Here is a 27,610-nt window from a genome sequence, read left to right as displayed (position 1 = left end):
AAAGATTTTAGGATTATGGGCTTACTATAGTGCAGCAAAAGCTTATAGTCTATGAATGTATTGAAGTCTTTCTGTCATGAAATATTCATCAATAAAACAAAAAGGAGTTAATATTTGAAGCAAGCTTAGACATTTACAATCAGAAGCCAGGATGACATAGATGATAAGGAAAATGGTACCTTCTGGGTTGAAGAAAAGATACTGATACACATTACTGTGCTACTTCACGAACATCTGGCAGTCTGTCACTTAACAGACAACAACATCTTCTCTAAACAGAAGAGCCTTGAATTCATCAGGGATTCCTGTAGTACAGTATGTGCTTAACTTAAGTACCTGCTTTCTGTGATTTCCATACATTACCATATTCATGACACTGTGGAGTGAAAGCATTCTTCTCACTCTCTAACCAGTACATGCAAAAGAAATTAAAACATTGGCAGGCACTTTGTCTCCAGTTTGTTGGACATGTGAAGAAAGGACTTTCCACCCATTTATGCAGATGAAATTCTGTCAGCTAAGCAGCAGCGTAACAAAGATGTCAGCACAATGGCTATTAGCAAATATCTGACAGGTGAGAAAATGCAACTATTCAAATGCGTTTAGGAAATGTGGATCTGTATCAGTTGCCTTAGCACTGGAGAAACTTGGTGCAAATAAGATGTTGTATTTCTACAGGTAGAGAAATAAAAATACATCAACCCAGCATTCGCATTTTCATGTGTATGTATATACCACAGTGTTTATATCTGTATTTTCAGCTTATGCTATACCAATATTGTAAATTACCTGATCACCTGAAAAAATGCCACTGCTAGGCATTTTTATCTGCTGGTAATTGAGCTTTTCAGAAAAAAACACAAAATCACCTGTTCCTTTGGGTTTAACCATCCTCTCCAGGTAGTACATTTACTGAGGAGATTGAACTCCAGCAGTACCTAATGGCTGTCCTTTTTCTGAGTCCTTTCAAAGAAGCTTTAGAAGTCTAGCCAGACTATTAGAAGGAAAAAAAGAAGTATTTCCTTGCAGCTATGAGAAGCATGAGAATATCCTTGCTTGTACAGCTGTGTTAGTAGCTACCGACTGGCCTGTCCATCACAGATGCCGCAGACCCAGCAAGGTGAGTGGAGCTGTATTTAGCAGACTTGGCTAATTCTGGTTGTGTTGGGTACCAGAATCAGCCTAGCACTGCTTCTAGAACTGTGAAACTGCATCCAAGGTGCCTGTACAACTCATGTGAAACTTAAAATTTTCCTTTAATAACCTGATGCTACCACACAGCCTGAGAGCGAATACACTCTGCCGGCTCACACAGTGGAAATCTATGTTCGCACCAGGAATGTTTGTAGAAAAACATACCTTTTAATGAGTCATGCCTATGAAATATGTGCTGCCGGGGAATGGGAGACCAGGCAGAGGGGGTGACCAGTACTACTTCTTCCAGCCTTTGGAAGAACCCCAGATTTTGAAAGCCACACTGTGAAGCTCTGAGTCTATCAGTAAAATAACCACTGCTGTCACCAGGCATAAAGGAATGGGCATTTTCACCACTGTTGACTGTATTTTAATTACAAGTTTACTCGTTAAGTACTTTCTGCTAGCACAGCTAAACTTGCAAAAGAGGTAGGTTCCATTGCTGGAACTACCACAGATTTGTTTCTTTCCTTATTTTAAATGGAAACTCCAGATTTATTATCAACTTGCCTACTATAAACAAAGCATCATTTCAATATATCTACCACTTTTATCTAGTAGATTACACATCATAAAGCTACTCATATATTATTGTATTAACAAATTAATTAAATGCAAACCATTACTAATAATTTCTTCTACCACTTCAGCTTCATTGTAATCCATCTCTTGTCAGCACTTATCCTCCTTCTGCACAGATTACAATGCCTTCTCTCATTCATCTCTCACACAGTAATCCTTCCATCTCTACTTCACAAAATCCTAATTTAAATGTAAAGTATTCAGTTCAGATAAATGAGCTCTAGTGACTTCTTGAAGTTAAGACCAAGAAGACCGCTACTGTCTTTTAAAGCCTTCACTCAACAATACAGTGGTTTTTATCATCACCTCTATAACCTAATCTCAGTAAATTTCATCCTAAGAGTCATAATACAAATAGTTTTGGCACTAATATTAAGTGCTTCCACACCTCGATTGTCCACTTGAATCAGCTAGAGATAACGTTGAATGAGGAGTTTGGGTGTTCTGGCTTGAATGAGACTATCCAACAGCTTCTGTGTGATATTAAAAAATGAGAACAACAACACATACATACACAAACCAGAATATATCCAGATTCCAAAACTGGAATGGTCCACCAAAAGGATCTGAGGATAAACTATTTTGACCATATGATGTTATTTAAACTCGAAAGAAGATCTGCTAATAATTGGTGAACTATTTAGAAGTAATATTATATCTAACTTGCTGCCAGAATAAAATACCAATAATGTGTTATAAAAGTGATATCTTTATTAAACAGTGAGGTTTTACATATCACCATCAATCAAGCAGTGAGAAGATGCCAGTAAGTACCAAATAGATGCTCTACAAAAACCTAAGTTACGCAAACAGAAAAGTACTCATAGAATCAAACGTCCAAGTCTCCTGCAGTGCTTCTCTTGCATGTTTATCTGCCTTTATGACAGCTAAAGTGTGATATCAAAAGTATAATTATATTCAGAAAATGACATTACAATAGCCATATATTCTGAAATGCTAACTTGATTAGATTTTCACTCAAGACAATTTGAGGGAGAATTTGAGTTTTAAAAATCGAATGTGCAAATCATTAGACATACATACATATAACAGGCATATATCACTGTATTTTTAAAAACCAACTTGTTTTAAATTACTGTAATAGCCTTAAAATGAGTTCTGAGCATCTTGTTACTACAAGACTTGCTCATTTGTATGCACAGTTAGGCTTGCAAGTATATGCATTTGGTTTTCAATCTGCTAATAAATATAACCACAGACACATATTACTTCAACATGCCATCCACTTTTTCACTGGTCACGTGTTCCTTATGTACATACAACTGATATATAGAACTCTTTCCTTTACATATAATCTTGCTCTGTGTATTCATTGGGCTTTTCTTTTCTTTTTTTCCTTTTTTAATTTTTTCGGCAGCTCAAGAGAATCAGTAATACACAACAAATGATGTAACTAACTTATACTCACAAGGAAACTCCTATCCTCATCCTAAAATCTTTTGCATATGTCTGAATCCAAAGCACTCAGGGAGTTATCTGAGGTTAATCCCTGGAGGAAGAAGGACCAAGTCCCACTGGCTGACCATAGCCCGCTCCTCTCGGACATGCATACACAGTTCCACCTGACATCATGTAAACCCCACAGAGCTTCTGTACTCAGAAAGAGTATTTTAACATCACATTCTCTTTTAAATTCTAAAAATAATATTCTCTATACTCCTGATGTAATCTACCTTCCAAAAGTTATGCCAGATGTTTACAGTATCCAATCTACAACTCAAAACTATAATGGACAGCTATTTCTACAAGAAGACAGAAAGGGAAACAAAATTTTCCTAGTGCAACTTCTGTACGTTAATGCTGCCTACAACAAGACTCTGCTATAAAGGTCACAGATGACATAATTTATATTATTATAGATAATCTGTGTCTTCTGTGTGCCTGCATTTCTCCCTCTGTATTTTATAGAGGTGTTGTGTATTCTGATGGATAAAGCTCCTAGGAGAGCTTTAGTCTCAGGCTTGCAAGGCAGGTGAGGTCACCACACAGGAGATTTGTTGCTTCTCCTCCAGCAGGATAGAAACATTTCCCATCTCCAGAGAACATGCAGTGAATGACCTTGCATGAGCAATAAGTTTACTCTCAAACATCTCTCTTTTTGTTAAGATCACTTTGATGAACCATACAGCACAGCAGGGCAAACTGCTTCCTATTACTGGGGGTGTGCCAGGAGTGGGGTGGGCAGGGAGATGCACAAGGTGGTAAACCTCATGGGTGGCCTTCCCATGCTCTTTGGCCATGGGAAATGCCTGGAGCACCTGCCAATAGGGAAGGGGAGAAGGAGAAGGCTGTGAAGGAGTCATAAGGCTGGAAGGGGCCTCTGGAGATCAACTAGTTTAAGCCCCCTGCTAAAGTAGGCTCCCTAGAGTAGGTGACAAGATGATGGCTGGTGGGGCTCTGCTGGACAGTAGCAGCACCCTGTCCCATACATATCCTGTGCTACCACAGCCACCTCAGGCACTGCCTGCTCCAGTGTGACCCAATGGAGTGGCTTGTGCTCCTCAGCCACCATTTCAGGCTATCTGCAGACTCAGACAAACTTGAGCTCAAATGTCAGAAGAGGGAGAGAGAGAGAAGGTACCTCACTCCAACCTTTACTCTTTCTACAGATGGATTATTTTTATTCAGCCTCTTATTTTGAAGTGGAGTTCTCTAAATTTTCTGCACACAAATACGTTGATGCAGGACTAAGAGAGCTCACTGTTGTGACATTCCTCAGCTACATTCAGCTGAGATGGCATCATTAAATAGGAATAAAACCACTCTCCATCCTTAACCTGGGAAACATCACAAACAGAACTTAGTACCTTTTACAAGGAAAAAAAACAGAACTCAACTTACTTGGCAACTTGGGTTAGAGGATTAGTCTGTCACCATCAATACTGCAACAAATGTGACTTGCTAGGAGCATAAAGTGTGGGTGGGCATTTTTTCTGCACAGCCTGCCTCTCACACAGCTGTTGGAGCAGCGTGGAGTTTCACAAGTCAGCTATAAAGATTTTCAATGGGTTGTTCATCAGTTTGTTCCATTCTGCTGCCAAGCCCTGGTAAAGAAACTGCCACCTTATCCATTTCCTTGGCCTCCTGCTCATCGTGTGCAGGCTTAAGGGGTGACACTAGAAATTATGTTCACCCACTCCTACTTTAGACAAATTAAAAGGTTTCTTCAGCGTGGGTGGCTTGTGCTCAAGTCCATGATTTATCTTCAGGGAAATGTTAGGTATCAGCAGAGTCCTTGTTTCTTGGTGGCTGTTCGCCTCTGGATTTCCTTTCTTATTTTGTTATTCCCTTCACCACTGCCAGCTGCAGTGCTTCTTGAGGCATTAGGTACTGAAGTATACACATGTACTGACATCGGTACAGCATCAGGTCACTGTGAGTACCATTGTTTTTTTACTGGAGATGTCTTGTTCTTTGCTGATTTCTTGAAGAGACTTGGCAATTTCAGTTTTCAACTCAGTTTTATCATTTAACTTGCTGCAAGGTGATGATGATATGGGGGCATTGATTGATACTCAGCTGAACATTAGCCAGCAGTGTGCCCAGGTGGCCAGGAAGGCCAATAGCATCCTGGCTTGCATCAGAAACTGCAATGCCAGCAGGAACAGGGAAGTTATTTTCCCCCTGTGCTCAGCACTGGGGAAGCTGCACCTTGAACACCTTGCCCAGTTTTGGGACCCTCGGTGCAAGAAAGACATCGAGGCCCTGGAGCATGTTCAAAGATGGGTAACAAAGCTGGTGAGGGGCCTGAAGCACAGGCATTATGAAGAGCAGTTGAAGAAGCTGGAATTATTCAGTCTGGAAAAGAGGAAACCTAATTGCTCTCTATAACTACCTGAAGGGAGGTTGTAGTGAGCTGGGGGTTAGCCTCTTCTCTTCTGCAGGGACTGTTGCAAGATGTCTATCAAGCCACAGAAGTCTGACTGATACAGATAAGGTCAGGTTCTGAGATTTGCTGTTTGAAAGTCAATTGCCCTACTTTTCCTCAGAATCTATTGAGAGTGTAATGAGTCTTTATGCCCTTCCCTTCCGTTAAGCCTATGTTTCTCCAAAAGTAATGCACAGCTTGATGCTCCCCAGTATACAGTCATGCTTGTCAATGGAGGATTCTGTCCTAGCACAGCTGTGGCAGATGCACAATGGCATTTGTGTTCAGTGATCTAGGTGCTGTAGCATATTGTAGACTTTTTACCTCTGGTGTTGCAGCATTCCAGGAGGCTGATGGGACTTCCCTTCGCAAATATGGCCAACATGAAAGATCAATAAGCATAAGCTAAATCTTTGCTTCATTCTAGCAGGGTTCTTCACAGCTCCTGCCTCAAACTGACAAATACCTGGCTTAAATAGTACTTATGCTGAATTTACTTGTTTTCTCTGTTTCTATTACTTTGAAGATCTGACATTCTTGTTCAGCAGTACTGTTTCTGTTCATGCCTCCCTCAAACAGCAGTGCCTCTAGCACCCTGCATCCTGTGATAAAATGGCCTCAGCATTTGCATGCTGCAAAGCTGCGCTGTGGGATATTTTGTACAACTCCGCTATATGTGAGAAGACTGCAGGGAATTACAGTGGTTATATTCATGGTGTGGTTTTGTTTAGTAATCACCTCAGGAGATTGTACGGATCTGAAAAGCTTGGAATAGTTCTGTGAGATGGTTTATGAATCCTACTAATCTTCAAACTGACTTATCCATTTTCAGGTGCGGGTCTATCCTGCATGGTTTTTACTTTTTAGGAGCTAGGTAATAGCCTTTGGGAGGTCAGCAATTATCCCAGTGCTCCAGGAGTCAAATGCAATTTCATCTCATTTTATTTCATTTTAGATTTATTGCCTTGGTCATTTCAAGCAGATAGATGAGATTGTAATCATGATCAGCTACAGCTTTTGCTGTTCTGTTTCTGCATCTACACAGCTATGGCAGCAATCTCAATAAGCCCCTTTTGCTCTTCTTGCTTATATTCATGGTATTTTTTACAGCAGGTTTGATCTCAGATTACTTTTTCTTCCACCCGCATTGCCCCCAAAGGATGCTTAAGAAGTTCTGAGGTAGATACTTTCTTTAATTCTTATATCTAATACATTTGCAAATATTTCAGTTTTGCATTAGAAACTGACACTACTTCTATTTTTGTGAGTGGTAGCCTGCAGGTCTATATAATACCTTGCTTGAATTGCTTACGAATATGCACATGCTCCTCTCTTTATAGCTGGCTTGCCTCCCATGTCACCTGCAGCTCTGGAAAACCTCAGCAATGAGACTTACATTCTCCTTACTTACTACTCTCTCCAAGCATGAAGGATGTTCTATTAAGCTAAACCTCTACTGGCTACATCAATTTCTAGCTCTTCTATGCCTGCAGGATGTTCTAGACCTTTAAAACACCATGCAGACACTGCTTCAGGAAACCTGCAGCTTACTACCCATTAAAGTTTTCTGGCTTTTTGATTGTGACTTTTATGAATTTCTTGCCCCAGTTTGGCCAAATAGTTCATTCATTTACTTGATTTAGTTAAAAGCACTGTATTAGTGTATTACTAGTTCCTGGTACTTTTTTAAATGTGTCCTCTTCTCTTTGGTTTTGTTCTTGTAATTTACACTGTCCTATGGTTGGTTGTTCTATTGCATAATGGTAATCTGTATTTGTTTTTCTGCAGTTGTAGACCCTCACAGAAGACCCACACAGTCTCTGTTATCTAACATTTACAGATGTTCAACTGGCCAACTGGCACTCTGTCTCTTCTGTTTTTGTGTTGCTGTTCTCAGTTTAAAGTTCACGCTTGTGCAAATAGCACCAAAATGTTGTTTTTTACTGTTCTGTGGTGCATCAAAGCCAGATATGTTCAGAAGTACATTTTCTGAATCTATTTTTTTTTCCCTATGATACATTTTTATTTGTTTATTTTGCTATTGTGAGTGAGCTTTGGTGGAACAATTTTCTTACCATCCCATAGAATTCTATATGCAAAACCACTACTAACAGAAGAATAGGCATCCCTTCTTCACTTTGTGCTAATGCATTTATGCTTGCACAACATCTTTCCTGTTCTAAGCAAACGTTTTCTTTTCTGTGGTTAACAGCTCCTGTCTCTGCTCCGCTGCTGGCTGGCCTCAGCTTGCTCACTAATTGCACACGTTAGCTCTGCATCACTGTGGTACTGCTGCATGAGCTCTCCAGGAGCCACCACATTAGTGGTTCAGTTTAAATCAGGTGTACACTTCTGAAGGGAATGTCCTGATTATCCCCACATACTGTGCTTTGGTTCTCACTGCAGAGCAGTCTCAGAGAGCACAAACTTGGGTTTTATTTTGGATTAAATGAAACCTGAATGTGTGCTGCAGCAGCACACCTAAAATGAGTTCCAGCTGCTAATGGGCATTTAGCTCACAAGGCCAGACTAGAGCTGGAACACAGTAAAACCCCTCTGAAACACATGTTGTATGGACATCAGTCTGTAGCAGCATCTATTTCATTCTGCGACTCCATTCCTATTTGTCTGCACAGCTTCGTAATGTAAAAATAGCTTCTGAGGACTCTCATTTGAATTACTGCAACTTTGTCCTACTCTTACTTACAAACTGAATTCATCCATTAGGACACAATGAATTCAGGGGTTAGCTGCCTTATTCCATTTAGAATGGTAGTGAGCTATAGTTTTTATAGCCTATCCATCCTTGGATAAGTCACATCATACATAAATATGTGAATTAGTCACACATATACTACATTACATCGAATTCTATTTTATTTCAGATAGCAGATATTTCTGTAACACTTCTAAAAATTCTCACTGGTTTTCTTGATTTTGGAGCCTCAGGCTGTGAGAGCTCTTTTTCCCAGTGCAATTTTCACAAACTCCCAATATAGCTCATTTTTATGTCCATCTGTCCGTTGTTTGTGCCCACTCACATACTGCCATAATCACTACTCTCTCCCTTTCTCCCTCGCTTTAATACTTGTCTAAGAGTCTCAGTCTATATTCACAGTAGTAAACAAGTCTGGGAGCATTCCTGGGCAATACAATGCTGTCATCTATCCTAAAAAAGTGTTACAACATTTCCTTGCCTGCTCCATGGCTTGCACTCCCTATCAGCATCCCAGCAATTCCTAGAGAGGCTTTGGAAGTCAGCATGCTCCAGGAGTTGCTCCCAGCAGGCAGCCTGCCTGCAGCCAACCTGCTTTGGAGACTAACAGCTTCTGATCATTGGCACAGGCTGCACGGTGCCAGCTGGCCTCAGTACCCTGGAATATTCCTGGGCACGTTTAATTTGAAAGTACAGCCATCTCTCTATGTTCTGAAGTTACATGCCTATAGGAATCTAGTCACTTCTGATGTCTGTGCCCAGGCAGACTGAAGAACAACACTGTAACATCCAACTAGTTTCAATAAATGCTATTCTTTGTCATTAGGGACTTCATGGAACCAAACTCGCAAGACTTTTGTAACCATAAAAAGTAAGTCCTGGCATGGCATTATTTAACACGGATACCCCTGCAGTTTTTAACATTTAAGAACACTTTTTTTTTTTTTTAACTTCAAAAAAGGAAAAAGTATAAATGCCACTTCCTTTTCTGCCATAAATAAATAGATAATTAAAATAAAATCCAAAAAAGTAAACAACATTTCAGCAAAAGCCAAAGACCGAGATACATCATCAATACAGTATTAAAGTAAGCTGCTGCTCCAGGTGTGTCCTCAAGGTACATGATTTCTCAATTAACATCAGGGATTCCTTGTATAATCTGCATAACGCTTAGTACTCTTAATATGGAGGCAAAGCATCATCAGGATGCTATTAAGTTTTCTTACAGTCATGTTCTTTCTAACAGTGGCACAGATAGATTAAAAGGTAATAATATTTCAAATTGATCTCCAAGTGAAAAAACAGCTTAAAAAACAGTGTAGGTTCCTTCTTCCATGGGAACTTGGTTTATCTAATGTAATTTGCTTTTTTTTTTTTTTTTTCCCCTTAGAAAAAGAGTTGCTTCAAAGTCTTTGTATATTTTCCCCAAAGAAATAAGTAATGGTGGGGGCTCACTGTTTTTTAATAACAACAAAACAGATCTGAGCTACGCCAAACACTTGGCAGGCCCTAATGGCAAAACCAGGTTTACAAACGATATTGGAGGAGTAGCCCTGCCACCTGGTCTGTCTCTTCAAGTATAAGAAATACTTTGAGAATTCTGGTCTAATGTCTTACTTTTTCTCTGAAAATAATACAAATTGAGCGTGCACAGAATCAGCCTGGGCAATGGAACTGGGAACTACTTTTCATTTCCTTTCAATGTTTAATTAGGTTTTTTGAGCCTGCCTCTCATGACTGTTTCAGAAGACAAAAGAAATGAGATAAAATGGACATTTGCTTCATACTGTTGTCTCCTCTTGCAAAAGTTTTATGCCACCTTCATCATTACAATAGTGTCTGCTAACTAATGAACTCCACCTATCTTAGAAGGCTCACCTGCTCTCTCATTTCCATTCTTCGGGTACCAGACAGGCCGTTTTGTTTTTGTAAGATTTTACTAATTTCCTTCCTGTAAAAAGAAAAGCAAGCAGCAGTGCAGATATGCTCCTGCAGAGATAAGGCCAAGTTGAAAATGTGCCTTTTACACTCAGTGTGAATGGCAAAAACACTAATTGATTCTTAAATTCTGTGGGTGCTTGTGTCACAGCTTAGGACATGCCCTTACACCACCTCAGTCACCTCAGACAGCTGTATTAGAAAAAGAGCACTGCTGAAGATCCAGCAAATGCATGGAATGAATGGAGTCACAAAGTACAGTCTTCACCCTGAGTTGTAAGCTAGCATGTAAAAAGCAAAGGATCTTTGTTACTGACTGTGCTGCAGAAAAGAGCAAGACTATTTGCTTTGCTGTCCTGGGACAGCCCACCTAGGGCTTCTACACCACCACCATCCCAGCCTACAGCTCATACTAGGAGGCAGGGAAAAGCAAAAATGCTGAAAAAGTGGAAGTAATAGAGGAGGTTAGTACTTTATCTGAGATGGCGGATGGGCCTTCCCTTTAATAGGTGCTGAACCTTGCTGTTGAAGTGACATGCCAGAAAATGCTGGTAACCAGCCTAGAAAAATGGAGGGAGGATGGATCTGTTGGGCTTGTTGTAACTCATGCTTTTGAGCATTTGCTGCAAGCTAAAGTTTTCTAGGAAATAATTACAACTGCTGCTACTTTATACTTTCTTTTACATCACAGTAGAAGGTAAATCACAGTAATAAATCCTTCTACATAAATGCAAAACAGAGCTAAAAATGAAATTGATGTCACAATTTTAATTTACATCTTCCATTGCTGTTAATTTATACGCAAGCAGTGTGCCGTAAGTTTTCCCTGAAAAACAGTCTAATTCATTTTAAGCATCCTCCCTTGAAAGTCAGGTGCAGGTACTCTGGGTTTCATGCTGTATTTTTGTATATATTAATGGATGTATATTATCTCAGGTCTTTTTTTGTTTGGTTTTTTTTTCTCTCTTTTTTTCTCAATTTGAAGAAAAGAACACGACCCAATAGTGTGACAACACAAAGAAGATTTCAACGCTTGTCTCAAGTTTCTGATTGCTGTCATGTAGGATGAAAAATAAACTAAGATGCCATCATCGGTAATAGATCATAGTAAAAAATAGAGTAGCCATCTTAGAGTCTTATGTACGTAAGAGCTATCAGGAGCACAAATAAAAATCAAACTTTGGCCAAGCTCCCTTCACAACTAGAGCTGTAAAGAGGGCCATGCAGGCTGAGCCAGGAACAGCCACTAGGGCTGTCATGGGAGAGAAAACACTGAGACACTGTGAATTTTTTTCTCTGGTTTCCAAGAGACTATTTTCCAAGAGAAGAGTTCACATGTGTTATACTCCATCTTATTTTGGAGGCAAAAAATACCCACAATTTGGAATGAAATTTTTGTGGTGCAAAACTTCTATCTGGGAAAACAGATAAACTATGCTACTTTAGTCAGCACATTATCCTGCTGCCTACTTTTACCTTTAAAATTATCATGTTGTATAATAGTGGCCTCTTAACAGGAGCATGAGGGCAGTGTGACCAAAAACAATCATGTTGTTTTCTCTGCTGGGCCTCCAGAGGAAGAGGACAGATTATGGTCTGAAACTGATTTCAGATTAATTAAAATATCTGTAATTAGGACATCACCATCACTGTACTTGATCTTCCATTGTAACACAGCTTAATTAATTAACATTTCAATATATATGAGTGAAAACTTTTATCTCTCAGCTAAAATATTTTCCTAAAACCATTGAAAACTTAAAAAAAAATAAAATACATCAGATTTATGCTGAATTAGCTTGTACTAAATAATCTTCAAAGTTCCTAGACTGTGTGTATTTAAACAAATTTTTACAGCTACTGTTAAAATCACATTTCTTCTTTGTTTTCTTAACTCTAAAAAAGAAGTCTACCACTTTATAACTGTAATGGTCAATTAGAAACCAAATGCAAAGAAACTATCCCAGACTAATATTTTAATTCAGTTGTTCAATAATTTCTATTTCTTTGCATTATTTTTACTTCATTATCCTTTTATAATACCCTCAAATATATCTATAAAATTTTACAGTCCTTTTCCAGTGGCATATGGTGTATGTTGTGAAGAGAAGGATGATTATAAGCTGCAAGAAAGGAAGAAAATTATATTGCCCTCGTGGGGCTGAGACAAAGAGAGATGAATATAGTTATGAGCAGAGGTACTGTACTGTCCACCACTACCTACTAAAGTCTTACTTCTCTAAGCTTTCATTGCAAACAAATTATCTTGTAAAGGACCGATAATACTGCACAATCTTCCAGTGCTTGAAAGTGAGTCATGGTACGCTGCAATGCAGTCCCTCTCACTGCATACCCAGCTAACTGGGCACACCTTACCTTGAATGAATTTTAACTTAACTGATACTAATTTCACTAGAGATATCAATATTCAGCATACCTGGGTACTGTTGAAGATTGATTTGTCACAACCTGACCTAGTTCAGCTTCCTAAACAAACATCAGTCAGTAGAGATAAGATCTAATAGCAGAGTCTTTGAGTTAGGCATGCCTAAAGCTTTTGGTCACAGTTCTCAGTGCTGGGTTTCTAAAACAAACTTTCAGAATGTATAAGAAGTTATACAGTCAACAAATATACAATTGGAAGAGTAGCACGGTTAGGATGGTACTTTATAGGTGTTATAGTTGGAAAGATTATTGTGGTGGAAAAAGAGACAATAAAAATGAAATGCTTACCTGTAGCCACTGCTCACATTGGAGAACTCCAAAATGAGAAATCTCCAGAAAGAGAGCCTTCCCCAGTGGCAGTCAGCCCTTAAATAGGGTTTAGGAAGAGTGCATTCCAGTAACACAGGCTAATTGCCTTCACCTGTGCTCCCACAGCTGACTCAGTCCTTTCCTCAGGTAATCAGTGGTTCACCTGAGGAAATGGATCACTCAACAGTTCCCGTACAGAAAGAGATCATGTTTTCTAAATGGATGTAGACTTACAAGCTTTTCAGACTGTAAGTTCATCCTCAATGTTGTTATAAATAACTTTGCAAACAATTCACACTATGTAGGCTAAAGTACCTTGGAGATAAAAAGCAGAAAAATAAATTAAGTCTTATGGAAAACTGTAAACATTAACTTTCTCCTCCATCTGCTTCTCTTTGTAATTAAGGCCAAAATCCAGCAGCAGGCACAGAAGTCCACCCACAGATCAGACAAGGAAGGTCAGAACCAACCTATGACAAACTTGCTAATAAAATGCTTGCAGTCTATCAAATAAATGATTATGATTCTGTTGTGAAGAGAAAGATAAGAATCCAGGAGCATGAGATATTAATGAAATCTTCTCTGTACCACCCAGAGCAGCAGCCCCAAAAGACCACACTGCCTCTTCCTGGATGTTCTTTTATAAACGTTGCTTATGAATACCACACTCACGCTACATTTGCCAAAGGATTCTTGGTGCTCCTGCTTTAACAGGTATGTTTAGAGGCTTCACAATGTCATTTATGCAAATGTAAATGGCATGTGAGTTGTTCATAGCTTAGTGATACATTCTGAGTAAAAGGAAACATGAAGATATATTTGTGCTCACAGGGCTTCGTGGTTTACGATGAGCTTCCTGGTTTTCAAAATGCAAATGGAAATGTTTGAAATGGATACTTCAAAATGTCAGAAAACATCAGCATTTGAAAGAAGGTTCAGTAAAGGCAGTAAAAAAGGCTGGTGAGCTTGGATTAGACTTCTAGGCTGGAATTGGAAAGGATGCATTTTTGGCATATCTTCTATATTTTACATCAGAACATGGCGATTCAGTAAATAGTAAGTAATGATTAGCATAAAGATGGGTAATATAAACAAGTAGAATTATAATAGATAGGTTTTAGAATTGTACTACTTTAAACTCAACTGCAAGGTCTAAGATGCAAAAAAGATGTAAAAAAACTATGCACTATTTCAGCGCTTTGCTTCTGGGTTTCTTATGATTCCAGACATACTGTATAAAACCACAAGGTATTTGATAGATTTTATGTATAAATAAATCAGCAACTTGGAAGAGATACTACCTAGTTATAGCAAAAAATGCATTAATTATTCCAAGCAGACAAATAGGAAAGAGATAAATGTGTAACAAAAGGATAGATGTACAGTGTGATGTATCCTGAGCAATATACGGGCTATACAGTGACTTAAACTTGGTAGTTTCAAATGTAGCAATCAAAAACAGAGATGTGGCATAAAGAATAAAATGGAGCTATTTCATTAAAACTTGTCTGCTGAGCTGAATGAAGGGCAAACAAGGTCTTACCTATGTGAGGATTAGACCCACCTTCTTAATAATAGCTAGTGGAGGTGTTCTTAAACATCAACCATCAGAGTACCCAAGCGCAATCAGTCTGAATGAGATCCCAGGAAATCAATAAAATTCTTGCCAGGCCCCTTCAAACTATTATAGAGCCCCAATGTGCTACAGAGCTGCAGATTACAGGCTGGCTGTAATTGCTCCCTGGAACAACCCAAACACGGTTCCAGGGCCTTAATGAATTCTGTGCAGAGTGGATAGGTCAGCAACGTACAGAAACCTCTTTTCTCAACTCCTACATGTAGAAATGGTGTGCCCAACATTTCCTTTCACTTACTGGAGGTAGTTGCCCTCTGCCAGAGTATGACTAATGTGCAACAAAACAGAAAAACATTTTCAATCCATTTGTCTGTAAAAACCCAGAAACTGCTGCTCCTGGAGCTGATGGATACATGTGATTGGAAGCAGACGATTACAGAAAAATCTTCACTTTTCTTTTTTCTTTTTTTTTTTTCCATAGCAATGAAAATAAAATGTGTAGCAAAGATCATAATCAAGATCCTTAAATATGTTCTTAAACTTTAAGCAGAAAGACATTTCAATTGCACGTTGCCAGGTACAGTTGGCTCCAGTGGCTTACACTGAGCCACGGAAACACTCTGTTAGGATGCTGTGGCTTCCAAGGATAGCTGATAGGGCTCAGCTGAAATGCTCAAAAGGCCATATGCTAGCACGTGCAAATCAGACAGTAAAAATCTAAAGCCCAGCACACGCTCCTGGCAACCTGAAATGTCTCCTGGCAGGATTTTGCTAGACTTCATGCATTCAAGTCTTAAAAGTCCTCCCTCCCTTTAATCTCAGCAACACAGCATGAAGCCTCCATCACTTCAAAAAGACTTGCCTTCCAATCAGGATATTTTTTTTTTCTGCTGCTTTTCCTGAACACATCCTTTTCTTCCAATTCAATGTTGGCTGAATTTCCACTTTACATCATAAAATTCCTCTCTCTTGATTGATTGCAAACTTCAAATTTGTAGATCTGAGTTCTTCATCTGTAATGTTTAAGTGCATCCTTTAGAAAGGATATACAGATGCTTTCAAGTTTAGCTTCTTTAGCCTCTTCCTCACTCCTAGATTTCTGATAAATCTGTGCTTGTGACTACACTTACGGCTCTTAAATAAATCTGATCTTTAAAACAAGGGATGTTTTAGTCAAGGAAATGAAGTGAATAAAATCTCTCTCAAAACTAATCCAAGAATAATACAGTTATTGGAAAACAGCCTGAATAGCAATATTTACTCTGCTATAGCCAAGTCCACAGGTTTTGTTTTGTTCCTTCCTTATGCAAGCACTGTGGCTCATGAAGTATCTTCTATCTAAGTAGACAGCTTCCTCAGGTGCTTTAGGGGCAGTGTTTGTTTCAGAGGCTCAGAACCCAAGACTTTGCATGTACATCAGTAAGTGCATCTGTGACTAGTGCCATAAACAAAATGGAACACATAAAAAACTGAAGCATTTGCTAATAATAGTTACCTGGAGAAAAGAGACAGTTTTGGTTGGCAAGATATGTCTAAATCATCTGAATATTGGTAGGATATAACCTGCATCTCCTTAAGACTATACCTCAGATAATATCAAGCATTTTACCAGCGCTTAATGAACAATAAAGAAGTACTGCTTAGAAATACACAATATTGTTAATAAATGGCTTGGCTCACTAGGGGTAGATTCTAGAGGAAGAATTTCATATCATCAGGTCCTCAGACTAGTAATTAGAGCTTACATTTTGAAAGGCAAAACCTTGCTTTCACAGAAGCAATTTGCATCAAAATCTGCACTTACAAAATCAGAGAGAATGGTTTTGCACATATAAATTAATTGCTGACATTTTCTGGTGCTTGAACTGCAGACAATTAGCTATCAGTCACTACTGACCGGGGCTTTACCTAGCAAGGATGCAAAAAATAAGACTCTGCAACTAATACCAGTCCCATGAACACTGCAGCATCCTAAACATCCCCAAACTCGGTGAGTTTCATCTCACAAAGAAAAATCTCTTTGGCTGTAAAAACTGATACAGAACCGAAGGTTGGAGGAAGAGGGTGGGGGAAGGGGAGAAAGAGACTGATTTGCTTTCAATGAATATGAAAAAGCTGATCTCTGCCATTGAGGAAAATTCTTGCACCAGCAAGTGCTGACTGATTGCCATGAGGAATGCTTTATCACTGAGATCCAGACACCCTGTCATATGGTGATTATTATTCCTGTCATGACCCTCTGGTCATCAAGCCACAGTGTCTTTTGTCACGAAACAACTATCCAATAAGGAATAATCTAGGAATAAGCCTGTGGCATAATATCTTCTACTTGCTTATACACACAGCAGGAGTAGGAAAATCTTCTTTCTATGAGTTATTACCTGCTCTAATCCACTTTGGAAAATAGCAGTATTTCCTTAATTTTGTGAAGCACGCAAGCATATTTTTCACAAGCCACAGCAAGCTGAATAACTCAACCCAGAGCTGAAATCAAATCTCAGCATTCTCTCAGGTAGAGATAAATAGTCCAACATCACCATCAGATCCACACAGAAATTAACAAACATTCCCACGAAAACTTCACACCGACATGTAAATGCTGAATTGGGCACCATCTTGTTCTGCTTTTAATCTCACATCGTCCACAAGGCTGAGGTCTGGCCTAAATCCTGTTTTGAGAACAACAGCTCTGACACACAGAAGTGACACATGTTCTAAGTCCCAAGAAGCAAATGTACCACCTACCAACCTTAGCTCAGTTTTCATTCCTATATGCTAAAGCAACATTAAATTCTTCCCTGTTATCCATATTAATATCATCCAACTATATAGTTCTGCAGAACTAATTAAAGCTTCCGTGCATTATTTACCTAAGTTCTAATTCCACTCTCTGAGAAAAGGGCTAGTGCTCTGCAATCACAGGCAGAGCACATTGCACTGAAAGCATTCCAGGAGGAAGGACTGGACAGCCCTGCTCTGACAGCAGACAGGAGAAGCCATGTTTGGCCGTGCCAGCCAATTCTTTTCATGTCTTTTCTGTCCTTATTGCTTATGTAGATAGCCTAACACAAGGACTATTTTGAATGGTTTTACCCAACCAGCAAGATAAGTAACAAATACAACAATGCATATACAACTATACAGAATAAAAAATTAATGGTGTTAGAGAAGGATGATGCACACAGACATTAAGTGTGACACTGGGGAGGAAGTGGGGGTAAGTGCGCATGGTTAATATGAAAAGATGTCAAAAAAAATGAAGCATAATAATAGTGCAATTTATCCTTGCTAAACGTACTGCACCGTGCTATAATTAAATATGAAAACCTAAATTTATCTCTATGTTCGGCTGTCATTAACTTAACAGGGAGTGCACATGTTCTAATCTAATGGCTGATTTTTTTCTCCATGTGCAGCATATTAAAATGTATATTAGCCTCAAGGTGCATAAACACAAAATAATAGACCAAAGGTTTTGGCCTGTGGAGAAAAAAATCCATGCTCAAAGGCCGTCAAGTAGCTGGTGATGCAGGGGAGACACTCACTTAGCCTCATTAAGCCAAAGCTCTCTTTTGCTTGTCTTTTGTTCTGCATGACAGCAGCCTCTTTGTTGTATAATAATTCATTCCAAGTTCGTTCCAAGCTACCGAAACTGGTGAACTGTGGCCATTTTAATGAGCAGTATTGGTGGTATGCATAATCTGGAAGCCACGTGGACCAGGCAATCACAGAGCACTGCAGCCAGCAAAATGAGATACTGTCGAAATCACAAATTTGTCAAGTTGTTTTTGGACAGGGTATTATAATAAGCACTAAAATATGCATCTTATTACTCTGCATCTGCCAGTCAAAGATCACTGTAATGAATGCATGCTGCAGGGTATGACCAGGCCATTTTCCTAAGTAAAACAAACTGCAGAGTACAAAAAAAGAATTATGTATTTTTGGCAGTGCCTGGATTTTTTTAAAATCCTATTGCAACAAGAGCTGGATTTTCCCAGCATGGTGTCTGTTGCCAGCAGTGAAAGCACTAAAACCAACACAGCCAAGGAGTTAATGTGAATACACAGTTTCTTAATAGCCACATTCACTAGCTATGAATATCAAACTTTAAACTCAGTGCTTAAAGCAAATTTAGCATACAATACATATAAAACCTACAAAGATTAAACTTCTTACCTTTACCTTAACAATCCTAGTTCCTTTTGTTTTATCAATTTCAACTGAAAATGGCTTCACTTTTAGGGAAGGCACATTTTTTAATAAGAAACTGTGGACTGTATAAGAAACAACACCGTAGATAATCACAACATAAACTTCCATAATAGACCCGTTAAGAAAAAACAAATGTTAGAGAGGTTGTTTCTTCACATATTGTTTAGGCTAGGAACTTTTGTCTAGCCTTGCAAACTCTGGGGATTTATCAACTGCAACAAAGCCATGTGACTGGTACAGCAGGATGCAGAGGGTTGCTCTGCCAGTGCTCCCTAGATCACTCCTGAGGATGTTCTGCAGACAATCAACCTCTCATGGGGACTCACATCTGCGGAGGCCCTTCTCCACCCTGGGAGAGAAAGTGAAGAATGCAGAAATTCCAAGCACAAGCTATAACAGTCATTGAGTGTGCTGATGTTCAGACCTATTTAATACCCTAAACAAAGAGCCCTTCTTTATCAACAATGGTTTACACTTAGAATCATTAAGGTTGGAAAAGACCTCTAAGATTAACTAGTCCAATCACCCACATCTCACCAATACTGTCCACTAAACCACATCCCTTAGGAAGCCGTGATGTGACTAGCTGAAATCTATATTTCAGGTGCAAGCCTTCATGAATAGGAAATGAAATCAATGGTATCAAATTAAAATTCATCTTTGTCTGAATCTTCAGAACTGTTGATGGGAGTAAGGGAAGAAAGATTTGTTTTGTAATGTGGCCTCTAAATTACCATTTGATGAGGTGGTCTGTGTTTCTGGCCAGTGACAAGTGCCAGAAACAAGAGGGCAGTTCTTCACCATGCTGGAAAACTTTGCTTTCCCAAACAACGGTGCACAAAAGTCAATTCCGAATATGAGGGATGAACACCTCCACCCACTGAAGGTGGTCAGAGGTCTTGGAGAATCTGAAAGCAGACAAAACTTGGTGCATGCATTGGCAACAGTGCTCTTATGCAGCTGGCAGTTTATTTATTTAATAGAAGAGCCAATGTAATATTTCATATGAAGCCTTCGAGGTTTTGCAAAATTTTCTCTTTGTGCTATAAAAGGCTGTTTAGATTTGACTGCAATAAAGTTAAAATTCAGAAGGCTTCTATACTCAGAAGAATCAGTTTCTAGTACCCATTGATATTCAATGGAAAGCATGTTTAGTCATAACAGGAAGCCCTTGTATTTAGAGAACAAAATCTGCAGTTTGTTAAATTTTAGTTCCAAGAATTTTCAATGAAGTTCTTACTCTGAACGGCACATGTTCAGGATCACTCTTTTTCATCTCTTTGCTCAAGAAACTGTCTATGTTTTTTATCAGATATTGCTTTAACATCTGAATTACAACACAATCATAATAGTTGAGGAAGATCCACTAGGATAAAGAGTTTGTTTGGGTTTTGGATAATTCTGAAATGAAGATACTTTGGTTAATTGTTTTCCTTTTTATTCCTTTAACCTTTAAATACAACTAAAAAATGTCATTGGTTTTCAAACTTCTGGTGCTGAAAGCAAGGTATGAAATGCCTGTATTTATTTACTCCTTCCTATAAACCCATAAACTGCCACATGTTTAGCTACCTGGCATGTGCAGAGACCACTGTATTAAATATGATTTTTATAGCTGACATTAGGTGGAAGTTTATAGAGAAACACACTATACCAATTCTGTTGCCATCAGCTGACACCAGTGTAGTTCTTGGACATAATCACTTCAGCTCCCTGGAGTAAGATCAGTGAGCAACTAATAAAAGATTCCTGTAATAAACAGACAAGGTGAGACAGAGACTACGCAGGGGAGATCAAATTGCACCTCTGGGGAATATTGTACCCTGTCTAGATGCCTAGTGAGAACACAGTTATCTTTATCACTCCTGTTGATGTATCTTCCTAAGAAACTCAGAGATATTATTCTAAAACACAACTCAGATAATTTGGGATTATAGGGATACTAACTCCACTCTCCCTTTCTTATGCAGCCACCCTAATAATTCTGAGTTATAAGAGCATGCTTAACTATCTGCATCATTGCATCACGCTCTTGATTTCTATCTAAATTCATAATGAGGCAAGCATGCTTTTACAAAAGTTCTTCCTTGAGGGAGTCAGCAAAAAAGCCGTGTGGTGTCACCATTACCGTGCCACTCTCTCATCTCACTGTCCATATTTGCAAGCTAAGATTATAGCTGAGACAAGCTGACAAGGTTTATCTCATGCATTCAATGGAGAGGTGATTCAGAGGTGATATTAATGACAGCCATCTGTGTCAAAGTTTCAAATGTCAGGTCCTCTCACAGAAAAAAAAAAAAAACCAACACCCAAATAAGCCATCAGAAAAGCAGTGTGGAAGGAAAACCTGAAGACTGGCTTTGTCCAGTTTTGTGAAGCTGATGCGGCATCTGGGCTAGGACTGTCATTTGAGTGGCTGTAGATAAGGCTGCAGTCCTAGTAAAGCGTGGGAGCCAGTGAGTAGAAGCTACAGATGAGTTTAGCATTTCTAAGTGGGAATCCCATTTATATGACAGGTAGTGTACTATTACAGGCCACATCTTGGGACAATGGCAAGTACTGACTGCAGCAGCAATTACCGCATTAGCAAACATAGAATGCTAGTGTTACAGAAGAACTATTAGAGAATACGTATCAGCTGCCTCAAAGACGAGGCATTTAGAGTCTATAGACCAAAAAAACACATTATGCAATGAAATGCTGCTGTTCAAGCAGCACTTGAATTTCCAAGATATTTTTCAAAGCTATGATGCTTCTCATTTGTTAAGGGCTAGAAATTATCAGATGAAAGTATTTGTAGCATTAATGTAAAAGCACAAACAGGTACTGATCAGAATCATTCTCCCTTTTAGCTGAAGGTGGGTGTGTCTGCTCTTAAACTGCTTATTCGCACCACTTAGCACAGTATTTTTAGTATCCTTTCTGTTTACAAAGGAAATGATTGTGATAAATGTAACAACCAATGAGATAACTGTTCATTTTGCCATTTATCTGGTGTCTGCAGGGCAAGACAGCTTCGCTTTGATGTCAGGTGCTCTGCTTAGAAGGAAGTGTTTATCATTTCATTTACTCTGGTCATCAAATACTAAAAAAAATCATGACAAAACTCTACTGTGTCGCTCTCCTGTGGCAACACTCTGCACTCAGCATCTATTTGATGCTGATATGAGGAAAGGACATGAATTATCTAAAGGCTAGAGCACCGCTATATAAAAATAAAGGTGTTTACATTCAGTGTCACACTGTGAGTCCGCATAGATACCATTATGAACATATGTAATTAGGAATAGGACCAGTCCTAATTCTGTAATATACTGAGGACTGGGAAAGGCTTAAAGAACTTTTAGACAATCAGAAAGCAAGTGGTTCTCAAAGCTTTTGGAAATTACATTTGTTCCACAGTTTCTTATTATTACATTTTCAATTGCCTGAATTATCTCTATGTTACCATACGAAAATCAATAGGAATTTCATCACTTACAAAATGGAGAATCATTCCTTTATATTTTTACCTTTACTGCAAATAAATCATGACACTTTTAAATGGACAACTTTACTTTTTAAAATGCAAAGCTTCGTTTAGCATCTTAAGGGGTTTTATCAAAGAAACTGCATTTCAACTCAAGGTAATGCCAAGACAAACCTGGACATCTCCTTGGAAGTTTTTGAAAAGCAGAATGAAAGATTCTGGCTGCCACACTTTAGTGCACGTGTAAGATATGGTCACACATTATTTTTATCATTGAGAACATACACAACACATCAGTGGGTTATCTCCTCTTTTTCAAGAGGGAGTAAGGGTATGCTTTTTGGTAAATTTATTTTAGAAAGAAAGTCAGGAGTGCATGTTATTACTTGCTGCCAAGCAAGCCAGATACTTGTGTTTGAATCTAGATGGAACTGCAATACTTAACTGAATTTGCTAGGCACAAGTACATGAAATCCAATATTGATAATAATTTATGAAGGTAAGAATACTGATTCCTATAGTATTGCTAACTTAGTTTATGATAACATAATTAGTTACACTAATAACATTGCTTAGGCACAGTGCAGCTAATTATGATATTATAAATATTAATGATATCAAGCCTTTGTATTTGATTGCCCCTAGTAGGATCATTTATCACAGTACTTCCTTTTACCCATGTGGTGTTATTTTTCTTCCTTTTCCCTTGAATGCTTCTTCTTGGACAGTTATACTGAGCTTCAGTTAAAAAAATATCACTGCTTTATCAATGGTGCATCTTTTTATTTTATTATTTAGTAGCAACTATCCAATGATATAATTCTGTTCAAAGGGCAATCAAATACAGAATTGGTTTATTCTGAATATCTTGCTCTTTTTAAAAGCCTAAAAGAGCCAGACAGCCACGATAACATCAGGCTTTGTTTTTCATTCTTTTTCATGTGACCCGTTTCAAGTTAAGATTGCTTTGAATTATTAAATGCTCCCTTTAAGCATCTTTTCATACTACCTTTTTCAACGTTAACTATTCATGTAGTGACAAGCAGAAAAGACTAAGAATTATAATCTTTTTCTTATTCAAATGGACACTAGAAACATCTTTGTCAATGGCTGTCTGTTTAGTAAAATGCAAACTTAATTCCAAGAACACGAGAGTGTTGGTTTAAAGAAGAATTGAAAAAAAACCTCTGTCACATGAATTGAAAATGCTGTGCTTCTACAGGTGTTACAGGAAGGAAGTTTGGATATAACCCTCTGAGACTGGCTTAACTGCTTAGCTTAAGTAGATGAAAATGAAACTGCTTATATCTTCTTTTATTTTTAAGCAGCGTATTATTCAGAGCTTTAGGAGTGGGATTGTCTTTTCTCCTGAAAGGTAATGTTATAATTTTCAGAGCTCCACAGAGAACAACAATTTCAGAGTCTCTAATCTCCTGCTAAATCCAACTCCAGTCATCAGAAATGATAAGCAGAGATTTGGAGGCATTTGACACTCCAAATCCTATTCTTTTGTAATTCTTTACTTTTTACAACATTTTCAACAGTGTTATATCAGATTTTTAGAAGGATAATCAATACGCATGATGTATAACTGAAATCAGTCTTCAAAGGGATCCCCTCTAGTAACCAGAAACAAAAGCTCTGTCTCCCCGCTGTGCAGGTATTTTGCTTAAAGCAGTAGGCAGCAGGGCGTCAGTAGGAAGCCAGTTACACCTCCCTGCTTCTCAGCAAGGATCAGCAGGTGTCCTGGTGTAGGGGTGAGCAGCACTGGGGCTGCTGCAATCTATTGTATCTGGCAAAAGTCTCCAAAGATGCTTTTGTAGTAGGGAACTACTAGAGCAGAGAGGAGTGACAGTCCAGAGGTTAGGAATTCACACAGACCACAGTTTACATTCCTATTCCACCACTGACTTTCTAGGTTTAACTGATCTCATAGAATTTATTAAATTATTCAGTTTTTCTGTTCATCACCTGGAACTTTCCTGTCTTGTAGCAGGTATGGGAGTCAGTACCCATGACAGACCACAAGGTGCTCTGGCATGATGACTGTAGCATCATCTCCTACTTGATAGAGCATTCCAACTATCAACTTGGTTGTGACAGAAGCTGTCTCAGATGGTGAAGGATAGTGCTAGGGGGCTTTCATATCTCCTGAATATTTCATTACGGTGGAACACCGTGGCACAGTATTAGTATCTGTCTAAATAGAGTTGAGTTTCACTACAACAAGCAGTCCAAAATTTTTTCCAAAGAATGTGTTATTTTACATCCTACACATTAAAACTGGCACACCATTACAAACAGAGTGGAGACATTATATTCAGAGTAAAAAGTAATCCCATATCAAGGCAACTCAAATCTGTTTGCTTAAGCTGCCCTTAGATATTTGCTAATACACCGAACAAAAAAAAAAAAAACAACACCAAACAAACAGCACCACAAAGCAATTAGTGGAGAATGTGTACATTGAAGATAGCATTGCATAGATGAGTGATATACAGGAATAACAATGAAACAACATACCTTTCCTATCAGATCAGCAATTTCGGATACTGGTTTTCCTTTCTGATGGCGCATGGTTGCAGGACTCTGTCCATTCCAGTCTCCAAGTTCCTCAATGCTTTTCAAGTAAAGAAGAGCTCTCAGTCCAGTGCAGTAGTCATCAATAACAGTGAAATCTTGATTCTGGATTGCACTGCACACCTATGAAATGTAAGTCTAATTATCAACAATGTTCAGGCACAAGAAGAGAGTGCACAAGAAGTTAGCATATGTTTTGGATTTACTGGTTATCAGATGACCCTTACTGCAACTACACTGGCAAAGAACAATGAGAATTCAGGGTATTTATTGGCTGCTTCCTCCTATGCCAGTTCAGGGGGAAAAAAAAAAAAAAAAAAAAAGGGAGAAAAAAGAAGGACTGTATGACTCTGATTGTGCCTAGGTTTCCTGATGGCAGCCCTTAGACCAGATTTGAAGGCTGTTTAGAAGCAAACCTGCAGGCCCTGCCCCAGGAGCGACCAAAGTGCACTTCCAGGACTCTGATGCCCCACATACAGATGTTACCTGCAGATGCTGGCTATTCCCTAGCCTTCCTGTTTGGGAAGCACAGACAAATAGATACAGACCCCAGACAAGGAGAGATTCTGTTGTCCAGCCTTCCAGCTCTGAAAAGGGCCGATTAGAGGAGGCCATCCAGGAGTGCAGCCAATTGGGTTTTGAGTATCTCCAAAGATACTCCACAACTTCTCAAGGTTTGCTGTCCAATTGCCCTACAATTGCCCCTAGTATTTTCATATATTCAAACGGAACTTTGTGTATTCCAATTTATGCCCATTGCTGTTTGTCTTTTCCTTGGATATCACTGAAAGGATACTTTTGATGCTTTAGAAATACAGATAGCACTATAGCTTTGTAAGTGTACAGCAAGAATCCCTGATCTGCAAGGCTTAGCATTTAGAACTACTGATAGCAGAAAACTGCCTGATAAGTTACAAGTTGGTTTGTTTTTTTTTTAAATACCCTGTGGGTATCAGCTCAGATTGAAACCCACAGAGTACCCAACTAAACTGACACCAAGTGAATAAAATGCACCAACTCCTCTCTGAACACATTCTCATTAGCTAAATCCTAATCCACCAGCGAAGGGATATAGGGTTGGTTGACTACCGCTAATTGTCATTCCCTGGGAATGCTCATAAATTCCAGATGTGTCAGTGTTTTCAGATTCTGATTCAGCTTTAATTCTAAAAACTAAAAACAAAGCTCCTGATAAAACTGGCATTTACATACAGACATAATGAGCACAAAATTGAAATAGCTTTCTACCTCCGAGCATGAACGTATGGATATGCACAACAGCAGGCACACTCTTTGGATATGAAAATAAACCTCAGCTCGTGTTTGGTATCAACACTTAATACAGGGAAAATTTAACACAGGAAGTATATAGTTATTCTTCACATTTAAGATATGAGAATACAACTTGCAAATTTGAAGAAAGATGCACTTCACATTGTAAAATACCATATGCTACTACTATGCAAGAGAAAAATAAGGACAAACTACAGTTTAAGCACAAGAACATTTTTTATGCAGCACATTTACATTACACAAAACCTGTTTGTCTGCAGAAACATTGCAGGCATTAATTAGGTCTGCTATGCCTTCCTCAGACTTCAAGACTTTTTTATTATTATTCCAGAGAAACTACAGAAAACATCCCAATAATTTCTGGTACAGGATATTTAACTGCAAATCTCGACTGCTGCTTATTTAAACCTCTCTGTTCACCAAGGAATTCTCTATTATTTTTGTGCACAGGTAACCCTTTTATTAGCTATGCTCAAAAATACAAAACTGTAAAACAAAACAAAATAAAACAAAACCAAATCAGTTAAAAGCCACATCATGTCACTTGAAATAATTTCAGGCACTATTGTCAAAATCCTGAAATATTTTGACAGGATGTATACGCATGAGATACACTGGAGGATACCTGTAATAACCTTATAAATAAGGAGGCTTTTACTGTTTTCTATCTTATGGTGCAGTGTTATGAACTGCAACAACATAAAAATGTGCAGAAGATGATATCACACTAAGACTCACTGGGATCAATCCGAGCTCCACATACATTGCACTGTTTGGCTTCAGTGGGAAGCCAAGTGGGTTCCAGAACTGAAGGCAAAATGCAGGTTGTTTTTTGTTTTGTTTTGTTTTGAAGAATGTAAATCACTGCATGGAGGGAAAATATTATCTGAAACAGAAAGTCTTAGAAACTGAATTAGCGAGTGTTTTCAGACAGCCATGCTCTTCTGTAGAAGCCTTATGACTTTGGTGCCCAATGGTGCAGATAATTCCCTGAAGACACGCTTTTCTCCGATTTCACTGTGATAAAAGCAGGGGAATATTTTTACAGGCTTTTCCTGGAACAAGGGATATTCAAACATCAGTGCATACAAAACCAACAGAAAGAGTTTGGGTCATGTTTCTAGAGAATTCCTAAACATTTTGAACTTCAACATTTCTTAAGCTATACTTACCCATTGGTGATAACTGTGTTTTAGTCTTATAGTACCTTCCATTGATCTTCCAATCAATGCAGAAAGCTTTGTTGCTTTTTAGAAGGAGTTGAACAAGAGAAAGGGGCACTGCACCATGTTAGCCACGACAATTTCTATACTACAGAGAAAGGTTTTTAGTATCACACCTGGCTGCCTCTGTTTAGATGACACTGTGCCCCCTTCTCAGAACAAGAGAGGTGGCAGGGCAGCG

At 38.7% G+C, this 27,610-nt stretch overlaps 1 protein-coding gene across 3 annotated transcripts in view; it reads right to left on the bottom strand.

The window, feature by feature from the left end:
* The window catches only part of DPYD (dihydropyrimidine dehydrogenase), a 319,673-nt gene that overhangs the window by 19,423 nt on the left and 272,640 nt on the right, over window positions 1–27,610 (bottom strand). For all 3 annotated transcript variants that reach the window (XM_032446240.1, XM_015870373.2, XM_032446239.1), the window contains one exon: window positions 24,857–25,036. In XM_032446240.1, the coding sequence (XP_032302131.1) occupies window positions 24,857–25,036 (180 nt within the window). The remainder of the gene's footprint in view (window positions 1–24,856; window positions 25,037–27,610) is intronic.

Source organism: Coturnix japonica, chromosome 8, assembly GCF_001577835.2.
Source record: "Coturnix japonica isolate 7356 chromosome 8, Coturnix japonica 2.1, whole genome shotgun sequence".
Taxonomy (NCBI): Eukaryota; Metazoa; Chordata; class Aves; order Galliformes; family Phasianidae; genus Coturnix; species Coturnix japonica.
The sequence above is the reverse complement of the archived record's forward strand: the minus strand, read 5'-3'. Positions and strand labels throughout refer to the sequence as shown.